Source organism: Lissotriton vulgaris, chromosome 5 (assembly GCF_964263255.1).
Source record: "Lissotriton vulgaris chromosome 5, aLisVul1.2, whole genome shotgun sequence".
In the NCBI taxonomy this organism is placed as follows: domain Eukaryota; kingdom Metazoa; phylum Chordata; class Amphibia; order Caudata; family Salamandridae; genus Lissotriton; species Lissotriton vulgaris.
Window position 1 is genome coordinate 2,032,323,073 of NC_141693.1, and position 26,722 is coordinate 2,032,349,794.

The 26,722-nt window shown below is 49.3% G+C and overlaps 1 protein-coding gene across 1 annotated transcript in view; it reads right to left on the reverse strand.

Annotated features, from left to right (window-relative positions):
* ST6GALNAC4 (ST6 N-acetylgalactosaminide alpha-2,6-sialyltransferase 4) overlaps positions 1 to 26,722 on the reverse strand; it is a 215,599-nt gene that overhangs the window by 75,181 nt on the left and 113,696 nt on the right. The window contains exon 2 of the mRNA XM_086924946.1: positions 4,007 to 4,073. Within this exon, the coding sequence (XP_086781072.1) occupies positions 4,007 to 4,036 (30 nt within the window). The 5' untranslated portion in view covers positions 4,037 to 4,073. The remainder of the gene's footprint in view (positions 1 to 4,006; positions 4,074 to 26,722) is intronic.

Consider the following 26,722-nt stretch of genomic DNA (forward strand, 5'->3'; position numbering starts at 1 on the left):
ACCAGTACTCAAACATTTGTAAATTTAGAGCACCCCCACCAGTACTCACAGACATTTGTAAATTTAGAAGACCTCCAACAATACTCACAGACGTTTGTGAATTTAGACGACCCCACCAGTAGTCACAGACATTAGTAAATTTTGAGGACCCCCTAAAGTACTCGCAGACATTTGTAAATTTAGAGGACCCACACCAATACTCTCAGCCATTTGTAAATTTAGAGGACACCCACCAGTACTCACAGACATTTGTAAATTTAGAAGACCCCATAAGTACTCACAGGCATTTGTAAATTTACAGGACCCCCAAAAGTACTCACAGACATTTGTAAATTTAGAGGACCCACACCCGTACTCACAGACATAGGTAAATTTAGAGGATCCCATCAGTACTTGCAGACGTTTATAAATTTAGAGGACACCCACCAGTACTCACAGGCATTTGTAAATTTAGAAGACCCCACCAGTACTCACAGGCATTTGTAAATTTAGAAGACCCCACCAGTACTCACAGACATTTGTCCATTTAGAAGACCCTCACCAGTACTCGCAGACATTTGTAAATTTAGAGGACCCCACCAGTACTCACAGACATTTGTAAATTTAGAGGACCCCATAAGTTCTTGCAGACATTTGTCCATTTAGAGGACCCCCACCAGTACTCGCAGACATTTGTAAATTTAGAGGACCCCCACCAGTACTCACAGTCATTTGTAAATTTAGAGGACCCCCACGAGCACTCTCAGCCATTTGTACATTTAGAGGACCCCCACCAGTACTCACAGACACTAGTAACTTTAAAGGACCCCCACAAGTACTCAAAGGAATATGTAAATGCAGAGGACTCTCACCAGTACTCACAGACATTTGTCCATTTAGAGGACCCCCACCAGTACTCAGACATTTGTAAATTTAGAGGACCCCCACCAGTACTAACAGACATTTGTAAATTTAGAGGACCCCCACCAGTACTAACAGACATTTGTAAATTTAGAGAACACCCAACAGTACTCACAGTCATTTGTGAATTTAGACGACCCCACCAGTACTCGCAGACACGAGTAAATTTAGAGGACCCCCAAAAGTACTCGCAGACATTTGTAAATTTAAAGGATCCTCAGCAGTACTCGCAGACATTTGTAAATTTAGAGGACCCCACCAGTACTCACAGACATTTGTCCATTTAGAAGACCCTCACCAGTACTCGCAGACATTTGTAAATTTAGAAGACCCCACCAGTACTCACAGACATTTGTAAATTTAGAGGACCCCATAAGTTCTTGCAGACATTTGTCCATTTAGAGGACCCTCACCAGTACTCACAGACATTTGTAAATTTAGAGGACCCCCACGAGCACTCTCAGCCATTTGTACATTTAGAGGACCCCCACCAGTACTCACAGACACTAGTAACTTTAAAGGACCCCCACAAGTACTCAAAGGAATATGTAAATGCAGAGGACTCTCACCAGTACTCACAGACATTTGTCCATTTAGAGGACCCCCACCAGTACTCAGACATTTGTAAATTTAGAGGACCCCCACCAGTACTAACAGACATTTGTAAATTTAGAGGACCCCCACCAGTACTCACAGACATATGTAAATTTAGAGGACCCCACCAGTATTCACAGACATTTGTAAATTAAGAAGACCCCCACCAGTACTCGCAGACACGAGTAAATTTAGAGGACCCCCAAAAGTACTCGCAGACATTTGTAAATTTAAAGGATCCTCAGCAGTACTCACAGACATATGTAAATTTAGAGGACCCCACCAGTATTCACAGACATTTGTAAATTAAGAAGACCCCCACCAGTACTCGCAGACACGAGTAAATTTAGAGGACCCCCACCAGTACTCGCAGACATTTGTAAATTTAGCGGACCCCCACCAGTACTCGCAGACATTTGTAAATTTAGAGGACCCCCACCAGTACTCGCAGACATTTGTAAATTTAGAGGACCCCCACCAGTACTCGCAGACATTTGTAAATTTAGAGGACCCCCACCAGTACTCACAGGCATTTGAAAATTTAGAGGACCCCCACCAGTACTCACAGGCATTTGAAAATTTAGAGGACCCCATCAGTACTCACAGACATTTGTAAATTTAGAGGACCCCCAAAAGTACTCGCAGACATTTGTAAATTTAAAGGATCCTCAGCAGTACTCGCAGACATATGTAAATTTAGAGGACCCCCACCAGTACTCACAGGCATTTGAACATTTAGAGGACCCCCACCAGTACTCACAGGCATTTGAAAATTTAGAGGACCCCATCAGTACTCACAGACATTTGTAAATTTAGAGGACCCCCACCAGTACTCACAGGCATTTGAAAATTTAGAGGACCCCATCAGTACTCGCAGACATTTGTAAATTAAGAAGATCCCACCCATCCCACAGACATATGTAAATTTAGAAGACCCCACCAGTACTCACAGGCATTTGTAAATTTAGAAGACCCCAACAGTGCTCGCAGACATTTGTAAATTTAGAGGACCCCACCAGGACTCACAGACATTTGTAAATAAAGAAGACTCCACCAGTACTCGCAGACATTTGTAAATTTAGAGGACCCCCACCAGTACTCACAGACATATGTAATTTAAGAAGACTCCACCAGTACTCACAGACATTTGTAAATTAAGAAGACTCCACCAGTACTCACAGGCATTTGTAAATTTATAGGACCCCCACCAGTACTCACAGACATTTGTAAATTTATAGGACCCCCACCAGTACTCGCAGACATTTGTAAATTTAGAGGACCCCCACCAGTACTCGCAGACATTTGTAAATTTAGAGGACCCCCACCAGTACTCACAGACATTTGTAAATTTATAGGACCCCCACCAGTACTCGCAGACATTTGTAAATTTAGAGGACCCCCACCAGTACTCGCAGACATTTTTAAATTTAGAGGACATCCACCAGTACTCGCAGACATTTGTAAATTAAGAAGACTCCACCAGTAGTCACAGACATTTGTAAATTTAGAGGACCCCACCAGTACTCGCAGACATTTGTAAATTTAGAGGACACCCACCAGTAGTCACAGACATTTGTAAATTTAGAGGACCCCACCAGTACTCACAGACATTTGTAAATTTAGAGGACCCCCACCAGTACTCGCAGACATTTGTAAATTTAGAGGACCCCCACCAGTACTCACAGACATTTGTAAATTTATAGGACCCCCACCAGTACTCGCAGACATTTGTAAATTTAGAGGACCCCCACCAGTACTCGCAGACATTTGTAAATTTAGAGGACACCCACCAGTACTCGCAGACATTTGTAAATTAAGAAGACTCCACCAGTAGTCACAGACATTTGTAAATTTAGAGGACCCCACCAGTACTCGCAGACATTTGTAAATTTAGAGGACACCCACCAGTAGTCACAGACATTTGTAAATTTAGAGGACCCCACCAGTACTCGCAGACATTTGTAAATTTAGAGGACCCCACCAGTACTCGCAGACATTTGTAAATTTAGAGGACCCCCACCAGTACTCGCAGACATTTGTAAATTTAGAGGACCCCACCAGTACTCACAGACATTTGTAAATTTAGAGGACCCCACCAGTACTCACAGACATATGTAAATTTAGAAGACCCCACCGTACTCACAGACATTTGTAAATTTAAAGGACCCCCACCAGTACTCACAGTAATTTATAAATTTAGGGGACCCCCACCAGTACTCACAGTCATTTTTAAATTTAGGGGACCCTCACCAGTACAACACAGTCATTTTTAAATTTAGGGAACCCTCACCAGTACTCACAGACATTTATAAATTTAAAGGACCCCCACCAGTACTCGCAGTCATTTATAAATTTAGGGGACCCTCACCAGTACTCACAGACATTTATAAATTTAAAGGACCCCCACCAGTACTCGCAGTCATTTATAAATTTAGGGGACCCTCACCAGTACTCACAGTCATTTATTAATTTAGGGGACCCCCCTCCAGTACTAGAAGACATTTGTACTTACAAGAATTTTCATTCTCTGAGCTCCGCACATTGGACTATTCTCCCCTCTGCAGGTCTGGAGTCGAGGCCTGAGGGAATCAAACAGAGAGATTACCCAGAATTCAACACTAGGCGCATACTCTGTTTATGTACAGGAATCTTATTGCCTGAGAGCAAAAATCAAAAGCTGGGCCTACTTCCCAGTGCACCTGGAAACATGCCTGCAACCACGCCTGCAACAATACCTGAACCCATAATGCAAACACGCCTGCGACCGCACCTGAAGCCACACTTTCAACCATGCCTGTAATCATGTCTACAGTAACGTCTGCAACCTCACCTGCACTTGCATAGAATCCTATGGGAAAGGTAGGCCTCACAGTAGTGATAAACAAAACTGTGTGAGTTTTTCACCACCGGGACATGTAAAACTTAAAAGTACATTTCTAACTCTTTAATTATAATGCACACTGATTCTGGGCTGTCTAGGCTCTACCGTAGGGGTGACTTACATGTAATAAAAGGGCGTTTGAGACTTGGCAAGGGGTTTATTTTGCCAACATGAATTTGTAGTTTAAAACTGCATACAGGCTGCAGTGGCAGACCTGGGGCATGTTGTAAGGAGATGTTTAAGTGGGTGGCACAATAAGTGCTGCAGGCCCACTCGTAGAATTTAATTTACCAGCCATGGGTGTATGATATACCACTTTAGTAGGGAATTGTAAGTTAATTAAATATGCCAAGCAGGTGTAAGCCAATGTTACCATGTTTTAGGGCGTGAGCACAAGCACGTAACAACTGGTTATCAGTGGTAAAGTGCACAGAATCCTAAGGCCAACAAAAACTAAATCCAACAAAAAGTGGAGGTAAGAAGGCAAAACGTTTAGGGGAGACCACCCTAAGGCTGACGGGGCTAAGAAAAAGCAACAACATTTTGATGGATTTGATCCGTTCTGTGTAGGAGGCTTCAGAATAGAATTGAACGCACGGGTGTTGTTAATATTTTTTTAACACATCTTCTCGGCATTTAACATTACCATGGTGCAGCAAGAACAGAATGACAGGGTATCGCTCCCAAGTAGCTGATCCAAGCTCAAGAGAACCTATAGTATAGCACACACTGCTAACTCACAGGCCATAAGAACGATGTTGCACCTGACCTGCTCCACGTCCCGCCACCTCTACCCCCTCCAACCCATCAACGCTTGGAAGTGCACACTTTGTCCAAAGGCCAGGGTCATGTGTCGCGAGGCTCAAGTTGAGTCCTCTACTGAGCTCAATCACTGCAGACAATGCCAGGCATATGTGGGAAGTGCCTAACGATATCATCTTTGGTGGCCACCACCAATCCAATCCACCAGAGGGCTCCCCGGTACCCGTTGCCTTCTGCTGTGCTGGTGAGGTGCAGAAGGACTGATTTGGGATCAGTGGGGAGGAACCAATCTAGTAACCCCCGAGGCGTGTCAAAACCCCTCCCAAAAGGAAGTGAGGACTCGGCAGCCCCAAACAGCATGTAAATGTAAATGTAAATGTATTTGAGCTTATATAGCGCACAGCTACCCGCAGTGGGTTTCCCGGCGCTTGCTTAGGGAACCCGTCCTGGTATTCCCCTGTGAGATAACCCCGGCAGGGTATCCACAAGGTGAAAGCCAGGCATCCCGCCGCGAGGGGCCGTTGTGGAGATTAAGCAAGCTATTGCCCAGAGTCGCAGAATGTGAACCCGTGAGTCGAGAAGGCACCGGAGCGAGAATTATCGAGTCCGTGGAATTTTTGGCCCAAGACCCGCCAAGGCGGGGAATTGAACCCTGGTCCAGGGCCGATCTCAGCTTCCGGGTCTGCCGTCTCTAACCCCTGAGCCACACTTCTCCACACTAACCAGCATGGAGAAAGTCTCCCCGATGGTTAGTGCAGACAAAGCTATGAAGTGATCACATCCATTTTGCACAACTTGTACCTCATGCAATGGAACAGTATAAAGCAGATCTGGGCCGTAAGAGCCTCCTGTGGGACCCCAAGGCTTCCCGCCAATCATCGTCCATCCGTTGGCAAGGTTGTGGGCCTAAGCGGTGCGCAGTCTAAGGAAGGAATTGGGGATATGTGTGACAGGAGATTTATATATGTATGAAAGTTTGTTCGCTAAGTAATACCTGTGCCTCGAGTGGACTGAACTCCGGAAGCTTCTCCAAACCAGAAACAGAGGGCAGGAGCGCATGTCGGAGTTGCAAATATCGATATGATCAGTTCCCTTTCGCGGCAGCACTCTCTTTGCAACTTTGCGGCATATTTATGAGCCCCTTAGTGTCACTCGTACGTCACACAACGTGGTGCAAGAGCGACTCAAATGAAAAATGTGATTTATGAAGCTACGCGAGCCCTATGTGGCGTCATCGATCTCGAGTAAAATGACTCGAGATTCACTGCGTTGCGCCAGGGAGGGATTTCCATGGTGCTGCTTGGGAGCCGCCATGCAACATCCATGGAGATTGACGCATTCACACATTTACAGGAGCAAGTAAAACTGGGAACGTGCCGAAAAGATAGACCTCCCCACTCGAGGTGTAACCAGGGAAAACAGCTTTGTTTCTCCTTGTTTGTTTCTCTTTCTATGCGAGCTGCATTCTGCATCACACTTCCAAAGCGGACAAATCCTCGCAGGATCGGTTTCGAGCAGGAAGGTGTCCCCTCCTGCACTGCAGCAGTCCTGCATGTAACGCCCCGGTGCAAGGGAACTGCGCGGGCACGAGCCAGCCCATAGTCGCCAGCGCACGGGAAAGGACGGGAATGCGCTGTTTCCATAAATACGCCGCAATCCAGCCCTTTCCCAAGTGACGCAGCGCACAGGTTGACGCGCTGCACGACTCCTTCATAAATATGGCCCTTAATTGTTATAATTCCATCTCCTATGAAGAACCTCATCTTCTCTTTCTTTTCGCTTAATTCTCCGAGGGCATCGCACATCAGACACACATTCTTTATGTTCCGAAGCTTCAAGGAATACTTTCACCCTTTGTATGAATGAACACAATTGATTGCAAAGTTATTTCAAGGAAACTCGATTTTACGTCAGTTCTTCAGGCCTTGTGGGTTCGTGTGTGACTTTGGGTTCCTCATTCCATACGAGAGCTTCTCCGCGTGGCGAGCTAACATCAGCTCTTTATTTTGGAAAGTGCAGATTCCTGGCAGAGAAATGTGTAGGTGGTAACATTGCCAACGGATTTTCACTCACTTATTCAGTCTCAGAAAGAAATCAAAAGCATCATACAAGCTCACTGCCATTTCACAGAAGGAACTGGAAAAGGTTGTCTTGAAATGTTATATTATGTTAATATAAATCTATAAAGCGCATTATCACCCAGGGGTCTCTAAGCGCCATCAACGGACGTCCAATACTAGTCGAGTACGAAGAGACCTGCTCAGAGTGATCCCCACGCCTCTAAAAACAGTACCGTTGTCAAACTCTTCCTGAATTGAAGGAGATTCGTTCCCTTACGTAGTTCGACAGGGAGGCGGGTCCATGCCTGGGGGACTATGGTCGAGAAAGCTCTACCGCCCAGGGTCGAGCGATTAAACTGGGCGCAGGGCAGGTAGCAGGCACCAGCCGACCAGAGAGCCCTCCTCGGGCTGTAATTGGTCAGTCGGTCTTTAATGTAGCTGGGAGCTAAGCCATGAACGGCCTTATGCGCAATACAGAGGCTTTTAAATGTAGTTCTCTTACGATCGGAAGCCAATGTAGGGCCTGCAGTAAGGGGGTAGCATGTGCATGTCTAGGTTTTTTAAAGATTAATCTCGCCGCGTCATTCATTACCACCTGGAGCCTGGCCCGAAGGTTCTTTGGTAGGCCACGATATAAAGAGTTACGATAATCGAGACGCAACAGGATCAGGGCTGAACCTGCCAGTCAAAGGGTGGCAAAGGACAACCGTGGAGACCGTTTCCGAAGCTGACGCAATAGGCCCACAGTGGTTCCGACCACAGCCGACACTTGCTCTGACATGGATAGCAAGGCATCAATCTGGATACTGATGGAGCGAGATATTGAATAAGATTTTGTTCAAACTCGCAAAGTTAAACTTCCATAATAAAAATAATAGTACTAATGGCATGGGTTGAAATAAATAATCAATCTAGTTTTAAAATTGCAGACACTACACGCGGGACTAATGTGCTTTTATGTTGCACTTGCAAGTACGTGGAAAAATAATAAATTAACCTTGTCTTTTGTTTTTGTCAGTATTAAATGCGGCTGTTTAATTAATGGCATGGGCTTTATTATTTATGTGCAATGTGTTTTGTCGTGTCTTTTCTGTGGCAAAAGCTCGTGGAGAATCCTTATGGCCTGAAAGAAGAAGGTTTTTATAAAGCCGCTTTTTGTGCTTTGGCTAGATAACATAATTAACTTGGTTAATATTTAGAAGAGGGGGTGGGTAACAGAATGGGTCTCAATTCTCTAATTAATTACTGTCTTGTGTTTGTTTAAATCCTAGTTTCCTGAGAGGCCTTTTGGGCCTATAAAAGATGGCGCTTTGAAACCTGTCCAGAGAAGAGCCTTGCACACACGAGAAGTGGAAAGTTTTACCACGTTGACAGAAAATATTGTTGAATAAAAGACGTGCATATTGTGCTCATGGAGTTATGTCCAAAGACAGGAAGCGGCAGGATTGCCAATGTGAGGAAGCTGAGAAATGTAACTCGAACCAACTCAATTTTGTAACATTCTCGAGGAAGCGAAATATCATGAACAATAGGGCTAAAGAAGAGCCCGTTCTTGGTTTGAAAGCGATGATGACATGGATGGTCTGACATAAGTCAGCCAATGAAAACACTGATGGTAACGAAAGAAGACACTTTTTAAGGAGATTAGCTAGTTAGAAAGGTTTAAAAACGGGCCCTACAGGCAGGAGGGGGCTCTTGCTCCCCGATTCCTGAATGCCGTGCTGATGGACTTCTGGTGCACGTAAGGACAGCTGTCTTTGTTAATTATTTCTTTAGGTGAAGTGAGTTTTAGGCAGGGAAATAGAATTTAGGGAATGGAAACTTTATTTTGCTTTAATTCATGCTGATTGATTTACCTTTTAAAATGTCAGACTAATGTTTCTTTCCTTGATCGATGCTTTCAAAATTGCTAATAAAATAAGGATCGCTCTTTCCTTGCATAAAATAAAGTTAATAAAAATAGATGTTTGAAATAACAAGCCGGTCTTGTTTATTTATGGTCTAGTTATCATTATTAGATCCATTCGCCTTAGTGACTTAATTAAATGACGTATGATTAAAATCATGATGAGGTATAATAAACTGCAGTTGTATATATCCTTGTAAATAATTTATGAATAGTGTGTTTAATTAGGTCACATGATTCAGTCGCTCAAAATTGTCTCTTCAGTTTATGGGCCTTAGTAGTGATCCATGATTAATGGTGAGTATTGTGAAGATGAGTAGTGGTATTGAGACAGTTTTTCATTAGGAGCGCTGGATCAATACCAAGTTTTTTTACGGCCACGGCAGATTCGGGAAAGGGCCCCAGTTCTGAAGGCCAGAACAGATCATTCCAAGGGTTTGAGACTGTGGTGACCGCTAGGACTTCCGTTTTATCAGGGTTGATTTTTAGCAAATTGGCCGATATCCAGGTAATGGTGAACTTGAGAATATCTTGCATTCGCAGGTGAGCCCTAGGTGTATGGTCAATCTGGATTATAATTTGAGTGTCGTCGGCATAGTTATAAACCCTGCAATCCAACTGGTTCAGTGCTGCAATCAATGGCTGTAGATAGGCATTGAAAAGCAGAGGAGATAAAGCTGAACCCTGAGGCCCCCGGCGTACCAGCGTGGCTGGATGGGACTCGCTGGGAGCGGTCCCCAAGGAATGAGGTCAGCCAGGCCAGAGCCGTGCCCTGGATGCCTAGAGCCCTGATCCGCGATGGTAATTGGCCATGATCAACAGTATCAAACGCCACGGATAGGTCCAGAAGAACCAGAGCACACGGCACTTTATATTCAGCCTTAAGTCTCGTCCAGTATGGAAAGCATGACCAATTCCGTACTGTGATGGGCTCTGAACCCAGCCTGATTAGACTCGAGAAGCTGGTTTGATTCCAGGTGACGAGTGAGGGAGGGTAGTAAATGTTGTTCAAGGAATTTAGCCAAAAAAGGCAACTGGGAGATTGGCCTGAAATTCTTAAGGTTTTTAGGATCGTCACCTGGTTTCTTTAAGAGTGGGATGACCTGTGCTTCCTTAAAATCAGACGGAACAAGCCCTGTTACTAAGGAGCGATTCAGAAGGGAGAGCACTTTGTCCTCGATGCCCGGCCAAGCCATCCTGAAGATTATAGGGGGGCATGGGTCAGCTGGGGAGCCTGATTTCACACGACCCACTAAGATGGACAGAAGCTCCTTGGTGAGTAAGGGCCGGGTAGTCAGTACATTTGTTGGCCTAGGGGAGGGGTAAGGGGGCTCCAATGAGCAGTGCAGGGTAGGGGTGCGATGGATTTCTGTCATCAGATCTTTTATCTTACCCAGAAAAAAAGATTGGAAATCACAGCAGTCCTTTTGACTGAAAGTAGTTTCTAGCCACCTAACCTTCCTTAACTCGTTTAGGACCCTGAAGACCTCTTTCTGAGGGTTACCGCCGGTGCGATGGCAGCCTCATAGAATTCGGCCTTCCGTAATTGGATGGCTTTTTTGTAGGGGCAAACTTCAGTACATAGGCAGAGTGGGCACTGGGTTCATGGGATTTGCGCCATGCTCTCTCACACTGAGGAAGTGCTTGTTTTAATTCCCTCAGTGCTGGGTTGAACCAAGGTGATCCCTTACCCTTGTCTACTAGTCTAATCTTGCGGGCCGGTGCCACAACCTCAATGGCTTCCCTGAGTTTGGACAATAGGGTGGCGCACTCCGACTCCAGACTATCTTAACCGAGTGAGGCATTATCTGCATGTGGTAGGATGGCTGTCAGGTTAGTCACGTTGACCTGCTTCCAACAGCGCAGTGTTTTCCATTCAGGCATGGCGGTGATCTTTTTTGTAGAAAGGGGATATTGGCCGGCAATTAGATAGTGATCCGACCAGTAACACAAAGAGATAACTATAGGGCCAATTAGCGGGCAGGAAGACCAGACCAAATCTAATATGTGACCTTTCTCATGAGTGGACTCACCCACCATTTGGCCAAGTCCTACTGAGTTTAAAACCTCTTCTAACTGCTTAGCCTGGCCGTCCTTTGGGATTGCTTCCCAGTGAAAATTGAAATCTCCGAGTACCATCATTCCTTGGTAACGTGCACGGAGAACATGAACTAGTTCCAGGAAGGGCTCCTTAAACCTAGTTGCGGTAAGTGGCAGGCGGTATACTACGAGAAACACAGCACAGTCTGTAGGGGAGCAGAATTTCACTCCCAATACATCGGCGACTTCTATATTTTCAGAGCAAAGAGTTTCAGTTTTCAGGGTATAATTAAAGAGGAAAGCTATACCCCCCCTCCTATCATTAGGTCGGTTAAAATGAATAGCAGCGAAGTTAGGGGGCATCACCGCAACCAGATCCGGCACAGCCGACTCTTTAAGCCACGTTTCTTTGACACATGGGAGATCCAGGCTGTCTTCTTGAAGGAGTGAAAAGACCTCAAGGCAGTGCCTTTGTAGTGAACGGGCATTCAACGGTGCGAACCTGCACCCATGATGGCTCCCCTGCTGAACCGGCTTTACCGATAGTGGGGCGTTATTTGACTTCCTTGGGTTTATGTGTCAATGCAGCAAGCCCTCGCGCCCAAGTTTTGCTAATAATCTATCAGGCAATAAGTGAACTCCATTCTTCAGGGAGAGCAGACAATAAGGGGGCCAGGGGTCGTGGCCCCTGGTCCCGGCCGGGCGCGGACAGGCGTAGACGGGCTTGCAATGGGTACGCCGGTGTCGGAGCCGGCATTCCCCTAGAATAGAGGGTGACAGAGGGAAGGCCCGTCTTCGCTGTCCCTGGAAGTGCGTCACACCGAGGGGAGCCCCAGGCTATTGGTCAATGAAAGCCCTCCACTCAAGCTGCACAAGCCGCCGTGGACCGAATCGATCTGCGAAAACTAGTGTTAAAGTTCTTCATATTGACATCCCTTGTTCCCCTTTTATAGAAAGAGCTCCGGGCCGGATTTATATTTTGGTGGCTGGACCATTTCTCTGCCAGGGCAACGGAGTAAGTTACCCCATCACCCTGAATGCACCGTATGCCAGATTTAGGAACGCCTGCCAAGCTGGTGGTCATTTCTAAAGCATTGCCAGGAACTGTCGTCACAGCGGTCGCGGGCACAGCTTCTTGCAGTTTGGTGCAGGGCTCTATCAACACAACAGTGCCTGGCACCAAACTCTTTTTTATTTTTGAAAAGAAAATGCCCCCCGTGCCCTGGGGGTCATCTCCCATGTCGAGGGGCATTCGTTGTTTTTACGGTTCTTTACCACCAGGGTTTGCCTAGTGGGGACTGACAGTAAGAACGGTATATGTCTGCCCGCTTCAATTGGGCAGACAAACACATCGCCAGTTCTACGATGGCCCTCACTCCACGGGCCATGAAAGGCGGTTGTCTACGTCAGTGATGGAGTAGCCACCGCTGTAGCCAAACCTATGGTCTGCCTGCATTTAAAGCAGATAGGGGGGGGGACACTTTTTTTTTTTTTGCATAGTTATATATAGAGCGAACTAGACCTGAACCGAATCAGGTATCAGAGCGCTTTACATATCACCAGTTACGTTACATGAGGACACACATTCATTTTAGGCACGGGGAGATTACGTGATTTGCCCAGAATCACAGGAGGTTTTGGCGTCGTTACCGAGACTCGAACCCAGATCCCCAGGTCCGAGGTCGAGCGCTGGAGAACCCTCACCATGGAGAACCCTCACCACAGCATCGAACCCCAGCGGCACCGCGATGGAAAACCCTCACCACAGCATCGAACCCCAGCAGCACCGCGATGGAGAACCCTCACCACAGCATCGACACCCCAGCGGCACTGCGATGGAGACCCCCATCACAGCATCGAACCCCAGCGGCACCGCGATGGAGACCCCCATCACAGCATCGAACCCCAGCGGCACCGCGATGGAGAACCCTCACCACAGCATCGAACCCAAGCGGCACCGCCATGGAGAACCCTCACGACAGCATCGAACCCCAGCGGCACCGCGATGGAGAACCCTCACCACAGCATCGACACCCCAGCGGCACCGCGATGGAGAACCCTCACCACAGCATCGACACCCCAGCGGCACTGCGATGGAGAACCCTCACCACAGCATCGAACCCCAGCGGCACCGCGATGGAGAACCCTCACCACAGCATCGAACCCCAGCGACACTGTGATGGAGAACCCTCACCACAGCATCGAACCCCAGCGGCACTGTGATGGAGAACCCTCACCACAGCATCGAACCCCCGCGGCACCGCGATGGAGAATCCTCACCACAGCATCGAACCCCAGCGGCACCGCGATGGAGAACCCTCACCACAGCATCGAACCCCAGCGGCAACGCGATGGAGAACCCTCACCACAGCATCGAACCCCAGCGGCACCGCGATGGAGAACCCTCACCATGGCATCGAACCCCAGCGACACTGTGATGTAGACCCCCATCACAGCATCGAACCCCAGCGGCACCGCGATGGAGAATCCTCACCACAGCATCGAACCCCAGTGGCACTGCGATGGAGAACCCTCACCACAGCATCGAGCCCCAGTGGCACCGCGATGGAGAACCGTCACCACAGCATCGAACCCCAGCGACACTGTGATGGAGAACCCTCACCACAGCATCGAACCCCAGCGACACTGCGATGGAGAACCCTCACCACAGCATTGAACCCCAGCGGCACGGCGATGGAGAACCCTCACCACAGCATCGAACCCCAGCGGCACCGCGAGGGAGAACCCTTACCACAGCATCGACACCCCAGCGGCACCGCGATGGAGAACCCTCACCACAGCATCGAACCCCAGTGGCACCGCGATGGAGAACCCTCACCACAGCATCGAACCCCAGCGGCACCGCGATAGAGAACCCTCACCACAGCATCGAACCACAGCGACACTGTGATGGAGAACCCTCACCACAGCATCAAACCCAAGCGGCACTGCGATGGAGACCCCCATCACAGCATCGACACCCAGCTCCGTCAGGGGAGGATTGTCAAATGCATGAGAACGTTTGTTGTACTCGGTTTGACAAGAAGTTTAAAATGCGCGGTTTACCACTCTCCTTTCTAATAGGGGCTCTAAGGATAGCTGGGCCCACAGTTTGAAGTGTTAGCTCCATCTCCATTGGTTAAGATGTTAGACCCCTTCCCCCCACCCTCCTGCCCCCCGATGTTCAACACCTGGGTCCATCTACTTTATCCGCACCCGGTCCCTCTCCCAGTAGCCCCTGGCAGGGTAAAAGCAATTCTTTGTAAGAAAACCCGTTCTCCTGGGAGGTTCTACATCACTCCAACAACCGACGTCATCACCTCAAATGCTTCTGATATTTACACCGACTGCAAGTCGAGAAAATTGGTCACATATTGTAGTATGATTGCATTTATATATATCAGAAGGCTTTGAAGCACTATAGGGAAATTCAGTGGCAACTCGAGCAACATTCCATGCCACACAATGTCACTCCGCTCCACACCATGCAACACATTGCCACTCCGCACTGTGCCACACTCCACTCCATCCCACACAATGCCACGCCACACAATACCACTCCGCACTGTGCCACACTCCACTCCATCCCACACAATGCCACGCCACACAATAACACACCACAAAGTGCCACTCCATCCCACACAATGCCACACCACACAATACGACACCACACAGTGCCACTCCACTCCATCCCACACAATGCCACGCCACACAATAACACACCACAAAGTGCCACTCCATCCCACACAATGCCACACCACACAATACGACACCACACAGTGCCACTCCACTCCATCCCACACAATGCCACACCACACAATAACACACCACACAGTGCCACTCCACTCCATCCCACACAATGCCACACCACACAATAACACACCACACAGTGCCACACTCCACTCCATCCCACACAATGCCACGCCACACAATAACACACCACACAGTGCCACTCCACTCCATCCCACACAATGCCACGCCACACAATAACACACCACAAAGTGCCACTCCACTTCATCCCACACAATGCCACGCCACACAATAGCACACCACAAAGTGCCACTCCACTTCATCCCACACAATGCCACGCCACACAATAGCACACCTCAAAGTGTCACTCCACTTCATCCCACACAATGCCACACCACACAAAACCACACCACACAGCACCACTCCACTCATCCCACACAATGCCATGCCACACAATACGACACCACACAGTGCCACTCCATCCCACACAATGCCACACCACACAATACGACACCACACAGCGCCACTCCACTCCATCCCACACAATGCCACGCCACACAATAGCACACCACAAAGTGCCACTCCACTTCATCCCACACAATGCCACACCACACAATACGACACCACACAGTGCCACTCCACTCCATCCCACACAATGCCACGCCACACAATAACACACCACACAGCACCACTCCACTCCATCCCACACAATGCCACGCCACACAATACGACACCACACAGTGCCACTCCATCCCACACAATGCCACGCCACACAATAACACACCACACAGCACCACTCCGCTCCATCCCACACAATGCCACGCCACACAATAGCACACCACAAAGTGCCACTCCACTTCATCCCACACAATGCCACACCACACAAAACCACACCACACAGCACCACTCCACTCATCCCACACAATGCCACGCCACACAATAACACACCACACAGCACCACTCCACTCATCCCACACAATGCCATGCCACACAATACGACACCACACAGTGCCACTCCATCCCACACAATGCCACACCACACAATACGACACCACACAGTGCCACTCCACTTCATCTCACACAATACGACACCACACAGTGCCACTCCACTTCATCTCACACAATGCCGTGCCACACAATACTATGCCACACAGTGGCACTCCAACGCAATCGTTACGTCCATGGGACACCAACACAGTATCTCTCTTCTGTTTTCATATAGGGATTTCCTTTTTTTTTGGCCTTGGGAGGTGGGGAAGAACTTCGTCAACCGCCAGAGGCATTTATTTCCATATGAAATGACGATCGCGCGCATGTCGCTCTGACGTCATTACATATGAAACTGAAATGAGCCGATCGGCACATTTGACTTTCACTGCTTCGGTGCTCGCGAGACTATCTCAGCCCCTCGAGCACTGAAACACACGGGCGAGGTATCGTTGCAAAGGGGAGACTCTCCCTTTTCCATTGGTACCCCTCCCTGGTGCATCCCTGCTTGGGCATCACCCCAGGAGGACGACCCCCAAGCACAGTAAATTGGGCAAAGTCAGTCTTTCTGCCCTCCCTGGGAGGCAGATGGGGGCAGTAGCCCCAATCTGCCCCATGAAGGGCAAGAAGCACAATAGACACCAGGGATTTATTTTTTTTCTTTAACGCCTACTTATTGTGCCCTAAATGGGCACAATAATGCCCCACCCCTCCCAAAAACTAGCAACTGTCTTTCTGCCCCCCAGGGTGCAGATGGGGGCAAAATCCCCTGAACTGCCCCCAATAGGCATCCTAATGCTCCCACGCCCAACACAAAAGGGGCAGTCTTTCTTCCCCCTGGAGGCAGATAGGGGTTATTACCTCTGATCTGCCCCTTAGGGGAGCAGAAAGCCCACTACACATCAGGGACTTAAGGGTGGAGGCTGCCCTGAATGGCACTATAATGCCCCCCCCCCCCCCGGATGCAGATAGTGGGGGTGGCCCCCATCTCCCCTACCGGGGGCAGAAAGCACACTAGACTTCACCAGGGATTTATTTAATTATTTATTATGAAAGAGGGGTTGGACTGTCCGCAAAGGACACACCAGGGCCCCTACCCCAACATTTTTATTGGGAGACCAAGGGGAACACTGCATGGTAGGAAATTTGTCTTGGCGTGTTTATCCCAGACAGAAATGTAAGGAAAATATGATAGTTGGGGGATCCACGCAAGCCATACCTCTCTGGAGTCCCTCGGGTGTCTAGCTTTCAAAAATATCTGGGTTTGTAGCAGGTGTGGCCGGCATGACTCGCGGGGGTGTCACACAGGTTCATGCAGGGGTTATTAAACAAATATAAACGTACCCTACTGGGTCCTGCACCGCCTCAGCTCCTGGCCGGACCCAATGTTTTCAAGCCGAGTGGCTATGGGGAGGCCTTTTTCTCAATATAGAAAACTCAGAGTGCGCATGACAGGTTTGGTCCGCCCCAGAGGGCCGACCAAACAGTCACTCCCCACAGCATTGGGCAAGCCACTCCTCCCCGACTCGCCCACCCGCCCGCCCTGAACCAGGCATACCCAAGTATTTTGAAATACCATTTTATGTTTCTGCTTCTTGCACTGCGAGAAAGCAGGCGCTCCTCCGTGCTAATGGAGGAGCCGCCCCGGGTTCGTAAGTTTCCCTAGACGGCTGCCTTGCCCGGTGCCAAAAAAGCAGGTGACCCCCTTGAAAATCCAGGTCGTTTTGTGATACATAATTTTGATGTCTCCACAATACGTTTTGAGCCCTCCACTATCGTGGGTACTTGGCCCGCCCATGTGAGTGAGGCACCATTTGTATTGGGAGACCTGTGGGAATGCTGAGTAGTAGGAAATTTGTGTCGGCCCGGTGATGCCACAACTTTACCAAGAAGAAATGTGAGGAACATGTGATTTTTTAAAGATTAATTTGAGGTTTGCAGGGAATTATGGGTAAGAAAACATTGGGGGATCCACACAAGCTACACCTCCCTGGACTCCCGAGAGTATCTAGTTTTCAGAAATATCTGGGTTTGGCACATTTCCCTGGATTGCCGTCGAACCCGGGACCAAAAACTCGGATTACTCCCTCAAAAACCAGGTGGTCTCATGATAAATAATTTTGATGTCTCCACAATATGTTTTGGGCCATTTCCTGCTGCAGGCACTAGGCTTACCCATTTTCATCGACAAACTTGGGGGAATTCTGGGTAGGTAGAAGTTTGTGGCTTCACACTGATTCCAGAACTTTCAATCACAGAAATGTGAGGAAAACATGTCTTTTTTTCACATAATTTGAGGTTTGCAAGGAATTCTGAGTAACAGACCCAGATGAAAGCCACACAAGTCGCCCCATCCTGGATTCCCCTGGGTGTCTAGTTTTTAAAAATGTACAGGTTTTCTAGGTTTCTGTCGGTGTCGGCTGAGCTAGGGTTCAAAATCTACAACTAGGCACTTTGCAGAAAAAGGCTCAGTTTTCACTGGAAAAGTTGGGTGAGTCCATGTCGCATTTTGGGCTGTTTCCTGTCGCGGACATGAGGCCTACCCACAACAAGTGAGGTACCATTTTTATCGGGGGTCTTAGAGAAACACATAATAGTAAATGTTACTACTGATTGTCTTTCTATGTATTTCTGTCTTCCAAATGTAAGACAGAGCGGAAAAGGAAGTACATTTGAACAATACCCTCTAATTCACCTGCTAAGACGGGTGCCCACAAATCCAGAGATGCACAAATGACCGTGGCTTCTGAACTCCACATCTTCATCCATTTTAGAAATACATGGGGTGACTTGATATTGATTTTTCACTCTTTATATTTTACCAAATTAATATCTGTTTACCAAAAAAACATTGCAAGGTGCAACTCAGTTATTGACTCTGGGTCCCTCGGGATCTTGGTGAAGCTGCGAGCCTCATATAACACCGCAACCAGAAGGGTCCGGCAGGACGTAATGATATAACGCTTTAAAAAATCTACCATAGTTAGAAGTTGTTTAATGTTAAAATGTAGGCACAAATGGCTAATTTTTCAACTGAATTTCAATATTCTTTTATTTCAACTGTTACTTTTCATAGGAAAACCTTGAAGGATAAACATAAATGACCCCTTTTTGAATTCAGAATTTTGTCTACTTTTCAGAAATGTATAGCTTTGCAGGATCCATTATTGGTTTCACACCCATTCCTATCGCTAACTGGAAGGAGGTTGATAGGATAAATAGGCCGCATCCCAGTAAAATGCCAAAACTGTGTAGAAAGTTTTGGTTTTCTGTCGAAAGTCGGCCTGTTCCCGATAGCTGGGAATTTGGTGATTTTAGCATCGCAAACCCTCCTTTGATACCATTTGTAGGGAAAAAACAGATGCTTTCTTCTGCAGCACTTTTATCCCATTTTCCCCCCAAAAAAACAAATGTTGCTGTATTTTTCCTAGTTTCTCAGTCCCCTCCAAGGGAACCCACGGTACCTTTATGATCCTCAGGATGATGGAAGAAAGGGACGCAACGTTGGCGTGGATACCTTATGTGGTCAAAAAGTTATGGGGGCCTAAGCGCAAAATACCCCAAATAATCAAAAAAGGGCGTGGCACAAGGGGGGGGCTGGCATCGAAGGGGTTAAGCATGTATTGCACTCACTCAATGAGGGACTGATTACACACATTCAGAGACAGAATCCAGACTAATTGGGTAAGTATAGAAAAAGGTATACCTATAGCTTATTTCTAGAACCGAACAGGACTTGAGACAGGTAGGCAATGGTGGAGGAATGAATGAAACAGCACTTATTAAGCGCGTAGCTACCCGGAGGCATCCTGGCACTGGGGCGCCGCTCGAGATTGCAATTGCCAACTTTGGAGGATTCCATTACCGTGTGGAGTCGCTGGAGGTCCCCGTTTCCTCAGGACCCTGTTGCTTTGTGGAGAGCCTGTGCTGCGTGGCTCTGAGAGGAGAGAGAAGCCGAGACCGGGACTGCGAGGACCAGCATTCAGCTGAACACCCGCAGCTGGTTCCTCTTCCCGGACGTGCCGCGCCCTCTCTCAGTGACTCGCGGCCCCTGCTTCGCGGGAGCCGCTCGAGATTGCAATTGCCGACTTTGGAGGATTCCATTACCGTGTGGAGTAGCCGGAGGTCCCCGTTTCCTCAGGACCCTGTTGCTTTGTGGAGAGCCTGTGCTGCGTGACTCTGAGAGGAGAGAGAAGCGGAGACCGGGACTGCGAGGACCAGCATTCAGCTGAACACCCACAGCTGGTTCCTCTTCCCGGCCGTGCCGCGCCCCCTATTACGTATATGATTGGCTGCCCATCGCGCAACGCGGGACGCGCACGGGACTCAGCCCGTAGATAAGCCCGGGCAAAGGGCGGGCCGTTTGAGGCCGTTAGAGACCGGACCGGGCCACCCCCTTTCACCCTTTTTCCTGGAATTCATTGCTTCTTATCGTGCCCAAGGATGACTACGATGGAAACAAGGAGCAAAAGTACGCAGGCGGCTACTGGAGCCAATAAAGGTACTTTGGACAATTATTTTGTTAAAGCGGGGTCACTATTGATCGACGAAATTACAATACTTGAAAGGCGCATTTCCAAAGAAATTGACTGGGTGAGAAGGCCTTCTATGGGCCCCCTTGCACAAGCCAAGACCCCAACCAACATACCCAATTGTACTGAGCCAACTGGCACTACCAATGGGGCAACTAGGAATAGCGAGCACAATATGGATTTAGACGTGTCCATCTCTAGCTCCCACACTAGTCTAAAGGAAGTAAGTGACTTTGATGACCTGAGCCTGTTAAACCTCCCACTAGTCCAACTCCAGCCAGCCCAAATTTCCAACCCCGAACATGACCTAGCCGTGGTAAATACGAATGACAGAGTTACACCGCAGGGGTTAAGGGAAGGAGCAGTGCCTAAAGTGAAAAATAGGGCACAGAAAAGTGGTGGGAGGAAGACAAAAACAACAAAGAAAAATCCCAACCCGAAGACAAACAGTCTTGGATCAAGCATGATGGGGACTACGCCTACCGAGGGAGCTGAGGCAATCCCACCAGAGACTCAGACCGCTGTGTCTTTAGATCATACCACTATTAATCCCCATGACACCTCGGGCGAAGACATTACTTTGGCCGACATAGGATCACTTCTGAGAACCTTATTGTGCCCTTTAGAAGCACGGCTTATTAAAATGGAAGCCAGGCTAGTGAACATTGAGAAATGTACGCCCCTATTAGCCAAAAATCCCAAAACTGACAGTAAAATAGAGGACAAGGGCGGCAGATCAGGGACAGTGACTAAGACTAATACTAAGAGCGGTGCCCCAGCCAACAGCAAGACGGGGAAAAGCACAGGTCCTTTAGCACCCCAGGATAAATCAACTGCCCCCCCAAATAAGATCACGCAGTCTAGTACTGGCATAGCAACTCCCAACCACCCACAGGTCCCCCCTCCCAAAACCATTCCTAACCAGTCTAAGGCTAACCTTCCTGCCTCTAGCTTACCCCAAAAAGCAGCTACACTGACAGATGGGGCTCAAGTGAACAAAAAAAAGCCAAGAGTGGTGCACTTGCCGCCGGAGGCCAGCCAGTACACAGTAATCTTAACGGGGGTGCCAGAGCTAAAAACAACGCTGATAGAATCCACCGCCTCTCTCAAGAACAAGGCCTTGGACTGGCTATCCAAGTATAGACCTTTACCGCAGGGTATAACTAGTGATGTCCTTATGGTAAGAAGGGTCCCATGGGTGGGCACTACTAGAAAAACTATCAAAGGCGATTGTGTCCTAGTCAGCTTCAGAGACCCCATGACCGTTTCTCATATCTGTGGCTGGCATTATGAGGATCAGGGAACCAACATTCAGCCCATCTTTTTTCTATCCCCGGCCGCCGTATACCTATGAGGAAGAGGGATGGGGGAGTCCCCCTGAGGCAGGTGGGAGAGGAGACTTTTACTATCCAAGTCGCCACCAACAGGTGTATTATCCTCCAAACACCGAAGAAGAGGGATGGGAAATTTGTCAAAGAGGCGGAGGCGGTTGGAGGAGAAGAGAGAGAGTTGATTTTTGCCACCCCAGATTACAGCACCATACATGTCCCCCCCTGTCTAATAGGTACAGCTACTTGGATATGATAGATTGACAGTCCAGGCAGAATGTCACCGGGGATAGCTCGTATCTCAGGGAGAGTGCGGAGACAGATTTTATTCTCCCTGGACACACATCTGCCCCAATGTTAGATTTGGGCCAGTCTGTCGAGAAAAGTCGAACTAATGCAGACACCCCCCTATAAACTCAGAGATAAGGGTTCCAAGGGACACTCAGTCCCCTAGCGGTGATCAGACTCCCTTGGTAACATTTGTGGTCAATTCAAGTAATAACGATAGGTCCCCAAAACTGGTCCCGACTTCAAAACCACCACTCTTGAAGCTAATTTCGTGGAATGTGGCTGGCCTAGGCAATAAGCTAGATCTACAGGAATGGACCGCCTTTGTGGATACCGGGGATGTATGTATGTTCCAGGAGACCTGGGCGAGGGAAGAATATTCCCAACGGGGTTACCTGGCATTTTCCATTCCCGCAAAGTGGGTGGGAAGGGGCTGTCCCTCTGGCGGACTCACAACGTGGGTGGCGACCCATTTGGGCTGTCAGGCAGTATGTCTCCCACTGGCATCTGAGGACATACTAGTGGTTTTGTTGTTATGGCCTAACTCAGCCAGACTTGCCGTGATAAATGTTTATTCAAGGCCGGTCAACATTACACGTGAATCACCCACCATTGAGGAATTATCGTCTTACCTCAGTGAAATTCCGAGGGGCACCCCATTTTTGGTTGGAGGGGACTTGAATTCACATTTTGAGCCCCTAGCAGGCCTCTTGGATGGTTTTTCCATGGAAGAGGATGGAAGGTGGGCGGTTCCCCCCGCAGTGGCACCTCCTCCCTGAGCTTGGACACCTCTAGCCTTACAGATCACTGCCCTGACCCTTAACCACGGAGTTAGAGACTGCAACGGGCGTATCAAATCTGACATACCGAGCAGACACACCTGCAACAGAGTGGGAAGGGAGTCCCGCTTGGACTACGTCCTTGGACAACTCTCTGAATGGTCGCATATCATTGACTTTAGAGTGGCAGAAAGAGCTGACAGCGACCACAATGCCCTAGAACTCGATTTTGCCCACCCTGGTATGGAGGGTGATCAAAGCATGGCGGCGACCAAACCTGAGCTCCTCCTTGAAAACAACAGGAGAATCAGGTGGGAAAAACTAGTTGCTAGCCGAGAGAAGCTCCCAAAGCTCTATGCTGGAATAATCCCAATCTTGGAAAAAGTGGGCGACTTAACTGATGAAATCTGCAATGAGGACACCCGCAAAGTAATATATCTGGCTCATGAGGATCTTATTAGGACCATGGCAGATGACCTCTCTACCAAAACCCAATGCAAAAGGGGGGGACCACATTGCAAGTCCTCATGGTACAACGCCGCATGGCGCAAGGCAAAGGGAGAACTCCCCTTATGTATTAAGGAGGGCAAAGGCAGAGGGGAGATACAGGCCAGTAGACGGACATATAAGAAACTGGTCGCCCGGGCCAAGATTGAATGGGAGGAGGGCCAGTGGGAGGAACTCTCTAGTTCCCTAGCTACCAGGGATTATCGCACGTTTTGGCGAATTGTCAATGGGGGCTCTGGGCTCTTTCAGCAATTGAACCAAACATTGCAGCAGGGTTGTGGCAGGCGCACTTTCAGTCGCTCTACACCTCGGATGCTGGGGATACTTGTAACCCACTCCCAAGTACGCCCATCCACTGTAGGGGTGACTTGTTTACACTAAAGGAGGTGCGAGCAGCCATTGTGGGACTGGCATCTGGTAAGGCCCCCGGATTGGACGGTGTTAGAATTGGGAGTCTCTGGTTGGCGCAAGTATGCACTTGTGACAAGCAGGGACCCTCTCCTCTAAGTCAGGGCGAAGGATGACCCCTTAGAATTACCCTTGCTCACCCTCTAGGTGCGTGGCGTGAGCAGCCAAGGCTATTCTTCAGGCGTTAGTTAGTTAAGCATTTGTAATCACACACACAGTAAAATACACCAATCCCCCCACAAATGGACACCAGCAAAAACAGCAAAACATCTGAGGCACATCAGCAAAAAGTGGAAGGGAAACTCACGCCAAGGTGCCAGGTCTAACAGACGGTCTCCCAGGTGACCTGTTTAAACAGGAGCCTGATGTTTGGGCCCCCTATCTCGTCACAATATTTAATGCTGTTCTGTTGGGCATGGAGATTCCTAGTACTTGGCTGGGGGCAGAGGTGGTTCCTATATTCAAGAAGGGCTCGCCTCTGCTCCCAGTCAACTACAGGCCCATCAGCTTAATAGACGTGTCCCAGAAGCTTTTTGGCAGGCTTGTGTTGGATCGCTTCAGGCCTGGTTGGAAGAAACTGACACTCTCAGTCCGTACCAGGCTGGATTTAGAAAGGGGGTGTCCAAAATAGATCAGATTTTCCGCCTAAACCTCATCTATTGGAGGACGGCGCTATTCGAGGGGGGCAGCTTGTACACGGTTTTCATGGACTTGCGAGCCGCCTTCGACTTGGTGCCCAGAATGAAACTGTGGAGTGTGCTTGCTGAGATGGGGGTTCCACCTGATATCCTTGTAATCCTACAGAGACTCCATCGGAACAACTTTGCACGTGTCAGGTGCGGCAGAAATGGCGAATTAACAGACAGATTCCCCGTTGACAGAGGGGTGAGACAGGGCTGTGTGCTCGCACCGACCCTGTTCTGCCTCTTTGTCAACGGGGTAATCGCCCACCTGAATGGGACTGAACACACCGATGCCCCCAAATTGAATGGCAGCAGGGTGCCCGCAAGCAATGCCCGGCATGTGCTCTTGCTGTGGAAAGTGATTTACACGTGGTTCTATTTTGTAAGGCCTACCAAGTCATCAGAAAATACTGACTTGTCCCCCTTATCAGAAACTTTGGTTGCAGACAGTTCTCCCCCATGTACAGAATTTTAAAAACTGATGTTTCACCTCCAACTGTCTTTGCACTGGCGAAATACCTCACAGCCATGTGGTTTATCCGCACCCGCATCTTGAATGCGGAGCTGGGCCCATAACAGTTTCATTACATTTTATTCATCTTTCTCAGCTTATTGCTGATGGACTATTTTCATATTGTCAGGCCTAATTTTTAACCAATATCTATTTGAATATCGTTGATGATCTAATTGATCTTAATAAAGATTGAAACTGGAACTTGGTTAAACAGAAGCAGGAATAGCTGTGGGGCAGGAGTGGCTGTGGGGCCGGAGTGACTGTGGGGTAGGAGTGAGGAGTGACTGTGGGGCAGGAGTGACTGTGGGGCAGGAGTGAGGAGTGACTGTGGGACAGCAGTGACTGTGGGACAGCAGTGACTGTGGGACAAGAGTGAGGAGTGGCTGTGGGGCAGGAGTGGCTGTGGGGCAGGGGTGACTGTGCGGCAGAGTGACTGTGAGACAGCAGTTACTGTGGGACAGGAGTGGCTGTGGGGCAGGAGTGACTGTGGGGCAGGAGTGAGGAGTGACTATGGGGCAGGAGTGGCTGTGTGGCAGGAGTGGCTGTGGGGCAGGAGTGGCTGTGGGGCCGGAGTGACTGTGGGGTAGGAGTGAGGAGTGACTGTGGGGCAGGAGTGACTGTGGGGCAGGAGTGAGGAGTGACTGTGGGGCAGGAGTGGCTGTGGGGCCAGAGTAGCTGTGGGGCAGGGGTGACTGTGCGGCAGAGTGACTGTGAGACAGCAGTTACTGTGGGACAGGAGTGGCTGTGGGGCAGGAGTGACTGTGGGGCAGGAGTGAGGAGTGACTATGGGGCAGGAGTGGCTGTGTGGCAGGAGTGGCTGTGGGGCAGGAGTGGCTGTGGGGCAGGAGTGAGGAGTGACTGTGGGGCATGATGGACTGTGGAGCATTAGTGAGGAGTGACTGTGGGACAGGAGTGACTGTGGGACAGGAGTGGCTGTGGGGCAGGAGTGACTGTGGGGCAGGAGTGACTGTGGGGCAGGTGTGACTGTGGGGCAGAGTGACTGTGGGGCAGATTGACTGTGGGACAGCAGTGACTGTGGGACAGCAGTGACTGTGGGACAGGAGTGGCTGTGGGGTAGGAGTGAGGAGTGACTGTGGGGCAGGAGTGGCTGTGTGGCAGGAGTGACTGTGGGGCAGGAGTGAGGATTGACTGTGGGGCAGGAGTGACTGTGGGGCAGGATGGATGTGGGGAAGGAGTGACTGTGGGGTAGGAGTGAGGAGTGACTGTGGGTCAGGAGTGACGGTGGGACAGGAGTGACTGTGGGACAGGAGGGACTGTGGGACAGGAGGGACTGTTGGACAGGAGTGGCTGTGGGGCAGGAGTGGCTCTGGGGCAGGAGTGAGGAGTGACTGTGGGGCAGGGTGGACTGTGGAGCATTAGTGAGGAGTGACTGTGGGACAGAAGTGACTGTGGGACAGGAGTGACTGTGGGGCAGAGTGACTGTGGGACAGCAGTGACTGTGGGACAGGAGTGACTGTGGGGCAGAGTGACTGTGGGACAGGAGTGACTGTGGGGCAGGAGTGCCTGTGTGGCAGGAGTGGCTGTGTGGCAGGAGTGACTGTGGGGCAGGAGTGAGGAGTGACTGTGGGGCAGGATGGATGTGGGGCAGGAGTGGCTGTGGGGCAGGAGTGAGGAGTGACTTTGGGGCAGGATGGACTGTGGAGCATTAGTGAGGAGTGACTGTGGGACAGGAGTGACTGTGGGACAGGAGGGACTGTTGGGCAGGAGTGGCTGTGGGGTAGGAGTGAGAAGTGACTGTGGGGCAGGAGTGAGGAGTGACTGTGGGACAGGAGGGACTGTGGG